Raw genomic sequence first — 17,014 nt, forward strand, 5'->3', positions numbered from 1 at the left:
GTGAATACACTGTTATACCATGAGTTTTTACTTCTATATATAAACAGCATCAAATATACTTGTATTAAATGTGAATACACTGTTATACCATGAGTTTTTACTTCTATATGTAATCTGCATCAAATATACTTGTATTCAATGTGAATACACTGTCATACCATGAGTTTTACTTCTATATATAAACAACATCAAATATACTTGTATTCAATGTGAATACACTGTTATACCATGAGTTTTTACTTCTATATATAAACAGCATCAAATATACTTGTATTCAATGTGAATACACTGTTATACCATGAGTTTTTACTTCTATATGTATTCTGCATAAAATATACTTGTATTCAATATGAATACACTGTTATACCATGAGATTTTTTACTTCTATATGTAAACAGCATCAAATATACTTTTATTCAATGTAAATACACTGTTATACCATGAGTTTTTACTTCTATATGTATTCTGCATCAAATATACTTGTATTCAATGTGAATACACTGTTATACCATGAGTTTTTACTTCTATATGTAAACAGCATCAAATATACTTGTATTCAATGTTAATACATTGTTATACCATGAGTTTTTACTTCTATATGCAAACATCATCAACTATACTTGTATTCAATGTGAATACACTGTTATAACATGAGTTTTTACTTCTATATATAAACAGCATCAAATATACTTGTATTCAATGTGAATACACTGTTATACCATGAGTTTTTACTTCTATATGTAAACTGCATCAAATATACTTGTATTCAATGTGAATACACTGTTATACCATGAGTTTTTACTTCTATATATAAACAGAATCAAATATACTTGTATTGAATGTGAATACACTGTTATACCATGAGTTTTTACTTCTATATATAAACAGCATCAAATATACTTTTATTCAATGTGAATACACTACTATACCATGAGTTTTACTTCTATACGTAATCTGCATCAAATATACTTGTATTCAATGTGAATACACTGTTATACCATGAATTTTTTACTTCTATATGTAAACAGCATCAAATATACTTGTATTCAATGTGAATACACTGTTATACCATTAGTTTTTACTTCTATATGTATACTGCATCAAATATACTTGTATTCAATGTGAATACACTGTTATACCATGAGTTTTTACTTCTATATGTAAACTGCATCAAATATACTTGTATTCAATGTGAATACACTGTTATACCATGAGTTTATACTTCTGTATGTAAACTGCATCAAATATACTTTTATTCAATGTGAATACACTGTTATACCATGAGTTTTCCTTCTATATATAAACAGCATCAAATATACTTGTATTCAATGTCAATACACTGTTACACCATGATTTTTTACTTCTATATGTAAACAGCATCGAATATACTTGTATTCAATGTGAATACACTGTTATACCATGAGTTTTTACTTCTATATGTATTCTGCATCAAATATACTTGTATTCAATGTGAATACACTATTATAACAAGAGTTTATACTTCTATATGTAAACAGCATCAAATATACTTGTATTCAATGTGAATACACTGTTCTATCATGAGTTTATACTTCTATATGTAAACAGCATCAAATATACTTGTATTCAATGTGAATACACTGTTATACCATGAGTTTTAACTTGTATATGTAAACAGGATCAAATATACTTGTATTCAATGTGAATACACTGTGATACCACGTGTTTTTACTTCTATATGTAAACAGCATCAAATATACTTGTATTCAATGTGAATAGACCTTTTTAAGATTCCTCGGTGTAAGCAGAGCGAAAAGTCGTGCGGCTAGTCGACTAGTGCGCACCATGGCGGGGGATAGCCGTAACTAGCTGCAGACTTGGCTTGATTCTTCGAATCACCTTGTTGTTCGGCTCTATGTTACTGTAGTCTGCTAGTGTATTAAAAGATAAAAATGTCCGTTTTCAAGTTTCAGTTGTCTCAATTAGTGCTTTCTTTAGTTGAAGAGGACCGTGATTTGTATTATAAAACACTAGAGTTCCTGAAGTGTTTTCCTGTTGTGTTTCACATTCATGTTGCACTGATGCATTAGCATTTACCAAAGAATCATCTATTATAAATAAAATATTGTTACTGTAAAAAAAAATACATAGCAGTAAACGAATAATACCTGTAGGTAGGGACAACAACTGGGTATCTTGTCCAAGGGAGCCTAAATTGATCGTTGGAACCCAATCAATGTCATTCGTTGAATACAAATATGCAGGTTTACCTATTACAAACAATTCAGATGTAAGGGATGAAAACTATGAGAATTACAATAATAACTACCTGAGACAAAGTGATGTGAACACACAAAATAGTTGCAACTTCTTCCATGTAAGTTTTTTTCTACAAGTTGCATCCAAAGTCTTCTTCTTTTTTCAATGAGAACTTTGTCACCATCAGAAAACCTATCACATTTAGTGTACTCTGGTATTTTGTAGAACTTCCGTCCTTTTCCTAATTTAGATTGTTGAGTACAAAAACATATAAGACACTTGGCATTAACCATTTCCTAACTTTTCGAGAAATCAACGCAATAGGTTTGACATACAACACAGAGTGCCAGACTACAGTAACATAGAGCCGAACAACAAGGTGATTCGAAGAATCAAGCCAAGTCTGCAGCTAGTTACGGCTATCCCCCGCCATGGTGCGCACTAGTCGACTAGCCGCACGACTTTTCGCTCTGCTTACACCGAGGAATCTTAAAAAGGTCTATACACTGTTATTTTATGAGTTTATACTTCTACATGTAAACAGAATCAAATACACTTGTATACAATTTGAATACACTGTTGTTTTATAAGTTTCTACTTCTACATGTAAACAGCATGGAATATACTTGTATTCAATGTGAATACACTGTTATACCATGAGTTTTTACTTCTATATGTAAACAGCATCAAATATACTTGTATTCAATGTGAATACACTGTTATACAATGAGTTTTTACTTCTATATGTAAACAAAATCAAATATACTTGTATTCAATGTTAATACACTGTTATACCATGAGTTTTTACTTCTATGTGTAAACAGAATCAAATATACTTGTATTCAATGTAAATACACTGTTATACCATGAGTTTTTACTTCTACATGTAAACAGAATCAAATATACTTGTATTCAATGTGAATACACTGTTATACCATAAGTTTTTACTTCTATATGTTAACAGGATCAAATATACTTGTATTCAATGTGAATACACTGCTATTTCATGAGTTTATACTTCTATATGTAAACAGCATCAAATATACTTGTATTCAATGTAAATACACTGTTATACCATTAGCTTTTACTTCTACATGTAAACAGCATCAAATATTCTTGTATTCAATGTGAATACACTGTTATTTCATGAGTTTCTACTTCTATATGTAAACAGCATCAAATATACTTGAATCCAATGTGAATACACTGTTATACCATGAGTTTTTACTTCTATATGTATACTGCATCAAATATACTTGTATTCAATGTGAATACACTGTTATACCATGAGTTTTTACTTCTATATGTAAACAGCATCAAATATACTTGTATTCAATGTGAATACACTGTTATACCATGAGTTTCTACTTCTATATGTGAACAGCATCAAATATACTTGTATTCAATGTGAATACACTGTTATACCATGAGTTTTTACTTCTTTATGTAAACAGCATAAAATAGACTTGTATTCAATGTGAATACACTGTTATACCATGAGTTTTTACTTCTATATGTATTCTGCATCAAATATACTTGTATTCAATGTGAATACACTGTTATAACATGAGTTTTTACTTCTATATGTAAACAGAATCAAATATACTTGTATTCAATGTGAATAAACTGTTATACCATGAGTTTTTACTTCTTTAAGTAAACAGCATCAAATATACTTGTATTCAATGTGAATACACTGTTATACCATGAGTTTCTACTTCTATATGTAAACAGGATCAAATATACTTGTATTCAATGTGAATACACTGTTATACCATGAGTTTTTACTTCTATATGTAAACTGCATGAAATATACTAGTATTCAATGTGAATAAACTGTTATACCATGAGTTTTTACTTCTATAAGTAAACAGCATCAAATATACTCGGACTCAATGTGAATACACTGTTATACCATGAGTTTTTACTTCTATATGTAAACTGCATCAAATATACTTGTATTCAATGTGAATACACTGTTATACCATGAGTTTTTATTTCTTTATGTAAACAGCATCAAATATACTTGCATTCAATGTGAATACACTGTTATACCATGAGTTTTTACTTCTATATGTAAACTGCATCAAATATACTTGTATTCAATGTGAATACACTGTTATACCAAGAGTTTTTACTTCAATATGTAAACAGCATGAAATATACTTGTATTCAATGTGAATACACTGTTATACCATTAGTTTTTACTTCTATATATAAACAGCATCAAATATACTTGTATTCAATGTGAATACACTGTTATACCATGAGTTTTTACTTCTATATGTAAACTGCATCAAATATACTAGTATTCAATGTGAATAAACTGTTATACCATGAGTTTTTACTTCTATAAGTAAACAGCATCAAATATACTTGTATTCAATGTGAATACACTGTTATACCATGAGTTTTTATTTCTTTATGTAAACAGCATCAAATATACTTGTATTCAATGTGAATACACTGTTATACCATGAATTTTTACTTCTATATGTATACTGCATCAAATATACTTGTATTCAATGTGAATACACTGTTATACCAAGAGTTTTTACTTCTATATGTAAACAGCATGAAATATACTTGTATTAAATGTGAATCCACTGTTATACCATGAGTTTCTACTTCTATATGTAAACAGGATCAAATATACTTGTATTCAATAGGAATACACTGTTATACCATGAGTTTTTACTTCTATATGTATTCTGCATCAAAAATACTTGTATTCAATGTGAATACACTGTTATACCATGAGTTTTTACTTCTATATATAAACAGCATCAAATATACTTGAATTAAATGTGAATACACTGTTATACCATGAGTTTTTACTTCTATATGTATTCTGCATCAAATATACTTGTATTCAATGTGAATACACTGTTATACCATGAGTTATTCTATATATAAACAAAATCAAATATACTTGTATTAATGTGAATACACTGTTATACCATGAGTTTTTACTTCTTTATGTATTCTGCATCAAATATACTTGTATTCAATGTGAATAAACTGTTATACCATGAGTTTTTACTTCTTTATGTAAACAGCATCAAATATTCTTGTATTCAATGTGAATACACTGTTATACCATGAGTTTCTACTTTTATATGTAAACAGGATCAAATATACTTGTATTCAATGTGAATACACTGTTATACCACGAGTTTTTACTTCTATATGTAAACAGGATCAAATATACTTGTATTCAATGTTAATACATTGTTATACCATGAGTTTTTACTTCTATATGCAAACAGCATCAACTATACTTGTATTCAATGTGAATACACTGTTATAACATGAGTTTTTACTTCTATATATAAACAGCATCAAATATACTTGAATTAAATGTGAATACACTGTTATACCATGAGTTTTTACTTCTATATGTATTCTGCATCAAATATACTTGTATTCAATGTGAATACACTGTTATACCATGAGTTATTACTTCTATATATAAACAGAATCAAATATACTTGTATTCAATGTGAATACACTGTTATACCATGAGTTTTTACTTCTATATATAAACAGCATCAAATATACTTTTATTCAATGTGAATACACTACTATACCATGAGTTTTACTTCTATATGTATTCTGCATCAAATATACTTGTATTCAATGTGAATACACTGTTATACCATGAATTTTTACTTCTATATGTAAACAGCATCAAATATACTTGTATTCAATGTGAATACACTGTTATACCATTAGTTTTTACTTCTATATGTATTCTGCATCAAATATACTTGTATTCAATGTGAATACACTGTTATACCATGAGTTTTAATTCTATATGTATTCTGAATCAAATATACTTGTATTCAATGTAAATTCACTATTATACTATGAGTTTTTACTTCTACATGTAAACAGCATCAAATATACTTGTATTCAATGTGAATACACTGTTATACCATGAGTTTTTACTTCTATATGTATACTGCATCAAATATACTTGTATTCAATGTGAATACACTGTTATACCATGAGTTTTTACTTCTATATGTATACTGCATCAAATATACTTGAATTCAATGTGAATACACTGTTATACCATGAGTTTATACTTCTGTATGTATACTGCATCAAATATACTTTTATTCAATGTGAATACACTGTTATACCATGAGTTTTCCCTTCTATATATAAACAGCATCAAATATACTTGTATTCAATGTCAATAAACTGTTACACCATGATTTTTTACTTCTATATGTAAACAGGATCAAATATACTTGAATTCAATGTGAATACACTGTTACACCATGAGTTTTTACTTCTATATGTATTCTGCATCAAATATACTTGTATTCAATGTGAATACACTAGTATAAAAAGAGTTTATACTTCTACATGTAAACAGAATCAAATATACTTGTATTCAATGTGAATACACTGTTCTATTATGAGTTTATACTTCTACATAAAAACAGAATCAAATATACTTGTATTCAATGTGAATACACTGCGATACCATGAGTTTTTACTTCTATATGTAAACAGGATCCAATATACTTGTATTCAATGTGAATACAATGTTATATTATGAATTTATACTTCTACATGTAAACAGAATCAAATATACTTGTATTCAATGTGAATACACTGTGATACCATGAGTTTTAACATGTATATGTAAACAGGATCAAATATACTTGAATTCAATGTGAATAAACTGTGATACCACGTGTTTTTACTTCTATATGTAAACAGGATCAAATATACTTGTATTCAATGTGAATACACTGTTATTTTATGAGTTTATACTTCTACATGTAAACAGAATCAAATACACTTGTATACAATTTGAATACACTGTTGTTTTATAAGTTTCTACTTCTACATGTAAACAGAATCCAATATACTTGTATTCAATGTGAATACACTGTGATACCATGAGTTTTTACTTCTATATGTAAACAGGATCAAATATACTGGTATTCAATGTGAATACACTGTTATAAAATGAGTTTTTACTTCTATATGTAAACAAAATCAAATATACTTGTATTCAATGTTAATACACTGTTATACCGTGAGTTTTTACTTCTATGTGTAAACAGAATCAAATATACTTGTATTCAATGTAAATACACTGTGATACCATGAGTTTATACTTCTACATGTAAACAGAATCAAATATAATTGTATTCAATGTGAATACACTGTTATACCATAAGTTTTTACTTCTATATGTTAACAGGATCAAATATACTTGTATTCAATGTGAATACACTGTTATTTTATGAGTTTATACTTCTATATGTAAACAGGATCAAATATACTTGTATTCAATGTAAATACACTGTTATATGATTAGCTTATACTTCTACATGTAAACAGAATCAAATATTCTTGTATTCAATGTGAATACACTCTTATTTTATGAGTTTCTACTTCTATATGTAAACAGGATCAAATATACTTGAATCCAATGTGAATACACTGTTATACCATGAGTTTTTACTTCTATATGTATTCTGCATCAAATATACTTGTATTCAATGTGAATACACTGTTATACCATGAGTTTTTACTTCTATATGTAAACAGCATCAACTATACTTGTATTCAATGTGAATACACTGTTATACCATGAGTTTCTACTTCTATATGTGAACAGCATCAAATATACTTGTATTCAATGTGAATACACTGTTATACCGTGATTTTTTACTTCTGTATGTAAACAGCATAAAATAGACTTGTATTCAATGTGAATACACTGTTATACCATGAGTTTTTACTTCTATATGTATTCTGCATCAAATATACTTGTATTCAATGTGAATACACTGTTATAACATGAGTTTTTACTTCTATATGTAAACAGAATCAAATATACTTGAATTCAATGTGAATAAACTGTTATACCATGAGTTTTTACTTCTTTAAGTAAACAGCATCAAATATACTTGTATTCAATGTGAATACACTGTTATACCATGAGTTTCTACTTTTATATGTAAACAGGATCAAATATACTTGTATTCAATGTGAATACACTGTTATACCATGAGTTTTTACTTCTATATGTAAACTGCATCAAATATACTAGTATTCAATGTGAATAAACTGTTATACCATGAGTTTTTACTTCTTAAGTAAACAGCATCAAATATACTCGGACTCAATGTGAATACACTGTTATACCATGAGTTTTTACTTCTATATGTATACTGCATCAAATATACTTGTATTCAATGTGAATACACTGTTATACCATGAGTTTTTATTTCTTTATGTAAACAGCATCAAATATACTTGCATTCAATGTGAATACACTGTTATACCATGAGTTTTTACTTCTATATGTATACTGCATCAAATATACTTGTATTCAATGTGAATACACTGTTATACCAAGAGTTTTTACTTCAATATGTAAACAGCATGAAATATACTTGTATTCAATGTGAATACACTGTTATACCATGAGTTTTTACTTCTATATATAAACAGGATCAAATATACTTGTATTCAATGTGAATACACTGTTATACCATGAGTTTTTACTTCTATATGTAAACTGCATCAAATATACTAGTATTCAATGTGAATAAACTGTTATACCATGAGTTTTTACTTCTTAAGTAAACAGCATCAAATATACTTGTATTCAATGTGAATACACTGTTATACCAAGAGTTTTTACTTCTATATGTAAACAGCATGAAATATACTTGTATTAAATGTGAATCCACTGTTATACCATGAGTTTCTATTTCTATATGTAAACAGGATCAAATATACTTGTATTCAATAGGAATACACTGTTATACCATGAGTTTTTACTTCTATATGTATTCTGCATCAAAAATACTTGTATACAATGTGAATACACTGTTATACCATGAGTTTTTACTTCTATATATAAACAGCATCAAATATACTTGAATTAAATGTGAATACACTGTTATACCATGAGTTTTTACTTCTATATGTATTCTGCATCAAATATACTTGTATTCAATGTGAATACACTGTTATACCATGAGTTATTCTATATATAAACAAAATCAAATATACTTGTATTAATGTGAATACACTGTTATACCATGAGTTTTTACTTCTATATATAAACAGCATCAAATATACTTGTATTCAATGTGAATACACTGCTATACCATGAGTTTTTACTTCTATATGTATTCTGCATAAAATATACTTGTATTCAATATGAATACACTGTTATACCATGAATTTTTCACTTCTATATGTAAACAGCATCAAATATACTTTTATTCAATGTAAATACACTGTTATACCATGAGTTTTTACTTCTATATGTTTTCTGCATCAAATATACTTGTATTCAATGTGAATAAACTGTTATACCATGAGTTTTTACTTCTTTATGTAAACAGCATCAAATATTCTTGTATTCAATGTGAATACACTGTTATACCATGAGTTTCTACTTCTATATGTAAACAGGATCAAATATACTTGTATTCAATGTGAATACACTGTTATACCATGAGTTTTTACTTCTATATGTAAACAGGATCAAATATACTTGTATTCAATGTTAATACATTGTTATACCATGAGTTTTTACTTCTATATGCAAACAGCATCAACTATACTTGTATTCAATGTGAATACACTGTTATAACATGAGTTTTTACTTCTATATATAAACAGCATCAAATATACTTGAATTAAATGTGAATACACTGTTATACCATGAGTTTTTACTTCTATATGTATTCTGCATCAAATATACTTGTATTCAATGTGAATACACTGTTATACCATGAGTTATTACTTCTATATATAAACAGAATCAAATATACTTGTATTGAATGTGAATACACTGTTATACCATGAGTTTTTACTTCTATATATAAACAGCATCAAATATACTTTTATTCAATGTGAATACACTACTATACCATGAGTTTTACTTCTATATGTATTCTGCATCAAATATACTTGTATTCAATGTGAATACACTGTTATACCATGAATTTTTTACTTCTATATGTAAACAGCATCAAATATACTTGTATTCAATGTGAATACACTGTTATACCATTAGTTTTTACTTCTATATGTATTCTGCATCAAATATACTTGTATTCAATGTAAATTCACTATTATACTATGAGTTTTTACTTCTACATGTAAACAGCATCAAATATACTTGTATTCAATGTGAATACACTGTTATACCATGAGTTTTTACTTCTATATGTATACTGCATCAAATATACTTGTATTCAATGTGAATACACTGTTATACCATGAGTTTTTACTTTTATATGTATACTGCATCAAATATACTTGAATTCAATGTGAATACACTGTTATACCATGAGTTTATACTTCTGTATGTATACTGCATCAAATATACTTTTATTCAATGTGAATACACTGTTATACCATGAGTTTTCCCTTCTATATATAAACAGCATCAAATATACTTGTATTCAATGAGAATACACTGTTACACCATGATTTTTTACTTCTATATGTAAACAGGATCAAATATACTTGAATTCAATGTGAATACACTGTTACACCATGAGTTTTTACTTCTATATGTATTCTGCATCAAATATACTTGTATTCAATGTGAATACACTAGTATAAAAAGAGTTTATACTTCTACATGTAAACAGAATCAAATATACTTGTATTCAATGTGAATACACTGTTCTATTATGAGTTTATACTTCTACATAAAAACAGAATCAAATATACTTGTATTCAATGTGAATACACTGCGATACCATGAGTTTTTACTTCTATATGCAAACAGGATCCAATATACTTGTATTCAATGCGAATACAATGTTATATTATGAATTTATACTTCTACATGTAAACAGAATCAAATATACTTGTATTCAATGTGAATACACTGTGATACCATGAGTTTTAACATGTATATGTAAACAGGGTCAAATATACTTGTATTCAATGTGAATAAACTGTGATACCACGTGTTTTTACTTCTATATGTAAACAGGATCAAATATACTTGTATTCAATGTGAATACACTGTTATTTTATGAGTTTATACTTCTACATGTAAACAGAATCAAATACACTTGTATACAATTTGAATACACTGTTGTTTTATAAGTTTCTACTTCTACATGTAAACAGAATCCAATATACTTGTATTCAATGTGAATACACTGTGATACCATGAGTTTTTACTTCTATATGTAAACAGGATCAAATATACTGGTATTCAATGTGAATACACTGTTATAAAATTAGTTTTTACTTCTATATGTAAACAAAATCAAATATACTTGTATTCAATGTTAATACACTGTTATACCGTGAGTTTTTACTTCTATGTGTAAACAGAATCAAATATACTTGTATTCAATGTAAATACACTGTGATACCATGATTTTATACTTCTACATGTAAACAGAATCAAATATAATTGTATTCAATGTGAATACACTGTTATACCATAAGTTTTTACTTCTATATGTTAACAGGATCAAATATACTTGTATTCAATGTGAATACACTGTTATTTTATGAGTTTATACTTCTATATGTAAACAGGATCAAATATACTTGTATTCAATGTAAATACACTGTTATATGATTAGCTTATACTTCTACATGTAAACAGAATCAAATATTCTTGTATTCAATGTGAATACACTGTTATTTTATGAGTTTCTACTTCTATATGTAAACAGGATCAAATATACTTGAATCCAATGTGAATACACTGTTATACCATGAGTTTTTACTTCTATATGTATTCTGCATCAAATATACTTGTATTCAATGTGAATACACTGTTATACCATGAGTTTTTACTTCTATATGTAAACAGAATCAACTATACTTGTATTCAATGTGAATACACTGTTATACCATGAGTTTCTACTTCTATATGTGAACAGCATCAAATATACTTGTATTCAATGTGAATACACTGTTATACCGTGATTTTTTACTTCTGTATGTAAACAGCATAAAATAGACTTGTATTCAATGTGAATACACTGTTATACCATGAGTTTTTACTTCTATATGTATTCTGCATCAAATATACTTGTATTCAATGTGAATACACTGTTATACCATGAGTTTTTACTTCTATATATAAACAGCATCAAATATACTTGTATTCAATGTGAATACACTGCTATACCATGAGTTTTTACTTCTATGTGTATTCTGCATCAAATATACTTGTATTCAATGTGAATACACTGTTATACCATGAGTTTTTTCTTCTATATGTATACTGCATCAAATATACTTGTATTCAATGTGAATACACTGTTATACCATGAGTTTTTACTTCTATATGTATTCTGCATCAAATATACTTGTATTTAATGTGAATACACTGTTATACCATGAGTTTATACTTCTGTATGTATACTGCATCAAATATACTTGTATTCAATGTGAATACACTGTTATACCACGAGTTTTTACTTCTATATATAAAAAGATTCGAATATATTTGTATTCAATGTGAAGACACTGTTATACCATGAGTTTTTACTTCTATATGTATACTGCATCAAAAATACTTGAATTCAATGTGAATACACTGTTATACCATGAGTTTATTCTTCTGTATGTATACTGCATCAAATATACTTTTATTCAATGTGAATACACTGTTATACCATGAGTTTTCACTTCTATATATAAACAGTATCAAATATACTTGAATTCAATGTGAATACACTGTTATACCTTGAGTTTTTACTTCTATATGTATTCTGCATTAAATATACTTGTATTCAATGTGAATACACAAGTATAAAATGAGTTTATACTTCTACATGTAAACAGAATCAAATATACTTGTATTCAATGTGAATACACTGTAATACCATAAGTTTTAACTTCTATATGTAAACATGATCAAATATACTTGTATTCAATGTAAATACACTGTTATATTATTAGCTTATACTTCTACATGTAAACAGAATCAAATATTCTTGTATTCAATGTGAATACACTGTTATATTATTAGCTTATACTTCTACATGTAAACAGAATCAAATATTCTTGTATTCAATGTGAATACACTGTTATTTTATGAGTTTCTACTTCTACATGTAAATAGAATCAAATATACTTGTATTCAATGTGAATACACTGTGATACCATGAGTTTTTACTTCTATATGTAAACAGGATCAAATATACTTGTATTCAATGTGAATACACTGTTATAAAATGAGTTTTTACTTCTATATGTAAACCGAATCAAATATACTTGTATTCAATGTGAATACACTGTTATACCGTGAGTTTTTACTTCTATGTGTAAACAGAATCAAATATACTTGTATTCAATGTGAATACACTGTGATACCATAAGTTTTAACTTCTATATGTAAACATGATCAAATATACTTGTATTCAATGTGAATACACTGTGATACCATGAGTTATAACTTCTATATGTAAACAGGATCAAATATACTTGTATTCAATGGGAATACACTGTCATACCATGAGTTTATACTTCTACATGTAAACAGAATCAAATATACTTGTATTCAATGTGAATACACTGTTATTTTATGAGTTTCTACTTTATATGTAAACAGGATCAAATATTCTTGTATTCAATGTGAATACACTGTTATATTATTAGCTTATACTTCTACATGTAAACAGAATCAAATATTCTTGTATTCAATGTGAATACACTGTTATTTTATGAGTTTCTACTTTATATGTAAACAGGATCAAATATACATGTATTCAATGTGAATACACTGTTATAAAATGAGTTTATACTTCTATATGTAAACAGAATCAAATTTACTTGTATTCAATGTGAATACACTGTTATTTGATGAGTTTATACTTCTATATGTAAACAGGATCAAATATACTTGTATTCAATGTAAATACACTGTTATATTATTAGCTTATACTTCTACATGTAAACGGAATCAAATATTCTTGTATTCAATGTGAATACACTGTTATATTATTTGCTTATACTTTTACATGTAAACAGAATCAAATATTCTTGTATTCAATGTGAATACACTGTTATTTTATGAATTTCTACTTCTATATCTAAACAAGATCAAATATACATGTATTCAATGTGAATACACTGTTATAAAATGAGTTTATACTTCTATATGTAAACAGAATCAAATTTACTTGTATTCAATGTGAATACACTGTTATACCATGAGTTTTTACTTCTACATGTAAACAGAATCAAATATACTTGTATTCAATGGGAATACACTGTTATATTTTGAGTTTATACTTCTACATGTAAATAGAATCAAATATACTTGTATTCAATGTGAATACACTGTGATACCATGAGTTTTTACTTCTATATGTAAACAGGATCAAATATACTTGTATTCAATGTGAATTCACTGTTATAAAATGAGTTTTTACTTCTATATGTAAACAGAATCAAATATACTTGTATTCAATGTTAATACACTGTTATACCGTGAGTATTTACTTCTATGTGTAAACAGAATCAAATATACTTGTATTCAATGTGAATACACTGTGATACCATGAGTTTTAACTTCTATATGTAAACAGGATCAAATATACTTGTATTCAAGGTAAATACACTGTGATACCATGAGTTATAACTTCTATATGTAAACAGGATCAAATATACTTGTATTCAATGTAAATACACTGTGATACCATGAGTTTTTACTTCTATATGTAAACAGAATCAAATATACTTGTATTCAATGTGAATACACTGTGATACTATGAGTTTTAACCTCTATATGTAAACAGGATCAAATATACTTGTATTCAATGTGAATACACTGTTATACCATGAGTGTTTACTTCTATATGTATACTGCATCAAATATACTTGAATTCAATGTGAATACACTGTTATACCATGAGTTTATTCTTCTGTATGTATACTGCATCAAATATACTTGAATTCAATGTGAATACACTGTGATACTGTTGTGGACTCACCTATCCCGATCCCTCTTACACCTTTACCCCAGCAAGAAAGCGAGACAAGCAAGTCCAAATGGGATATACTCTTGTATTTTCCACGGACTAACGTCCAACCCTCCACTAGCCCAGTCGTTTGTCAAGTGTCCAAAGAGAGCTCTTCCTTGTCACCAACACACCCACGACCCCTCTGGCAAGTCACACACACACACACACACACACACACACACACAGGGAAACTGGGGGAGAGGCTAGGAGGTGGGCGGTGTACCTACCGTACACACACACGTATACACACCTAGGGAGACTCGGTACGATCGTACCGCAACACTCGGCCTTTCCTGACTCGATTTCGAACAAAAACATATAAACAAAAATAAACACACTTTTTCCATGGGAGATGAGCATTGTCTGATTTTACACCAACCCCTTTTTTTTTTTTGGGACAAAATTCTAACAACATATACGGGGAATAACTGATTGGGAATTTTGATGACTTCTTTTTCTTCTGTCGACGAAGCCGCTGACAATACGGTACTGGTTACTGAGAAGACGGATATAAAGATAAAGAAATCTACTAGGGCTTTAGTTTATGAGAAGGAGTTTGTATCCATTTAAACGGATGTAAACAAAAAAACAAAAAAAAAAAAAAGTAAATAAATTTTGACGTATACTCTTGATAATTGGAGGGTGGGAATAACTTGAAGGCGGATTATTTGAAAAAGAAAAAGTCAGATCACACTCACACCAAACCGATTTACCACTTACTGAGGACGAAATCTGCGAGATGCGTTGGAAGACGACGACGACGACCACTAGATGATGGGGCTAATGAAAGCTTCTCTACTTCCGGTACTACCATATCTTCCGATTCCTTATTCGATTTCTTTTCCGACGATCCTACAGGTTGAGGGACTGGTACGGGTGTCTGTTCTTCCTCCTCGTCTTCAAAAATAACTTCTCGTGGACGAAACTTTCTGATTTGCGCCACATGCGCATTAAAACGGCGGTGCTTCTTTTTAGTTCTTCTCTCTGGTGGGTCTTCGACGAGATAAGTCGTAGGACATAATTTGTCCCCTGATCCGACTTGTTTAACTACTTGGAACGGGCCGGTAAACTTTGGCAGGAACTTTTTAGTCTTTCCTTTCTTCTTTGGCTTACGCCGCACTAACACCATTTCACCTGGTTTTAACGGTTCCATGACTCGACGACGTAAATCCGCCAATGCTTTCACTTTGGACTGTTTCTCAATGACACGAATCTTTACTTCCCTTCTTAAGTCATCAACACGCGACCGAAATTCTTCAAATGACTGTGGCCGATCCGCTGGCCAGCAAAGAGCATTATCCAATGGCGTTCTTGGTTTACGGCCGAACACAACTTCAAATGGCATTTTCTCCGTCGTACTCTGCACTGATGTGTTGATGGCAAATGCTACTTCTTTCAGGTGCATGTCCCAGTCGTTGTGGTCAGTATTTACATACGCTGCAATGGCCAATGCTAGAGTTCGGTTGACTCGCTCGACCAAACCTGACGTTTGTGGATGCTCACCGGTTGCGAAAACGTGTTTGATGCCCAATCTTTCCATTGCGTCCGCTGTAATCTTGGCGGTAAAAGCTGTAACTTGATCTGAGATGATTCGAGACGGGCAACTGTGTGTGTACACCACATTATTCGTGAGGAATTCAACCGATTTCTCTGCTGTTGTGTCTGGAACGGCGGCTATTTCAACATACTTAGACAGGGCGTCTATGGCAACAATGATGTGTTGATTCCCTCGTACCGTCTGCTTAAAGGGGCCCAGATGATCGACGACGACT

At 29.1% G+C, this 17,014-nt stretch overlaps 1 protein-coding gene and 1 long non-coding RNA gene across 3 annotated transcripts; one reads left to right on the top strand and one right to left on the bottom strand.

Annotated features, from left to right (window-relative positions):
• Positions 1 to 1,941: 1,941 nt before the first annotated feature.
• On the bottom strand, positions 1,942 to 2,552 carry LOC123471485. Of its 2 annotated transcripts, none has more exons than XM_045172870.1 (3): positions 2,309 to 2,552; positions 2,148 to 2,189; positions 1,942 to 2,087 (listed from the first exon to the last, which is right to left on the bottom strand). In XM_045172870.1, the coding sequence occupies exons 1-3, from the start codon at positions 2,529 to 2,531 to the stop codon at positions 1,942 to 1,944; spliced, it is 411 nt and encodes a 136-aa protein (XP_045028805.1). In that variant the 5' UTR covers positions 2,532 to 2,552. The 2 variants fall into 2 exon arrangements, with proteins under 2 accessions (XP_045028805.1, XP_045028802.1); XM_045172867.1 differs by having other exon boundaries at positions 2,148 to 2,249.
• LOC123471489 lies at positions 2,221 to 2,623 on the top strand. The gene is made up of 2 exons (XR_006646006.1): positions 2,221 to 2,356; positions 2,548 to 2,623. It is a non-coding gene; the product is annotated as an uncharacterized LOC123471489 (long non-coding RNA).
• The last annotated feature ends 14,391 nt before the right edge of the window (positions 2,624 to 17,014 follow it).

The sequence above is a fragment of the Daphnia magna genome, linkage group LG1, assembly GCF_020631705.1.
Source record: "Daphnia magna isolate NIES linkage group LG1, ASM2063170v1.1, whole genome shotgun sequence".
In the NCBI taxonomy this organism is placed as follows: Eukaryota; Metazoa; Arthropoda; class Branchiopoda; order Diplostraca; family Daphniidae; genus Daphnia; species Daphnia magna.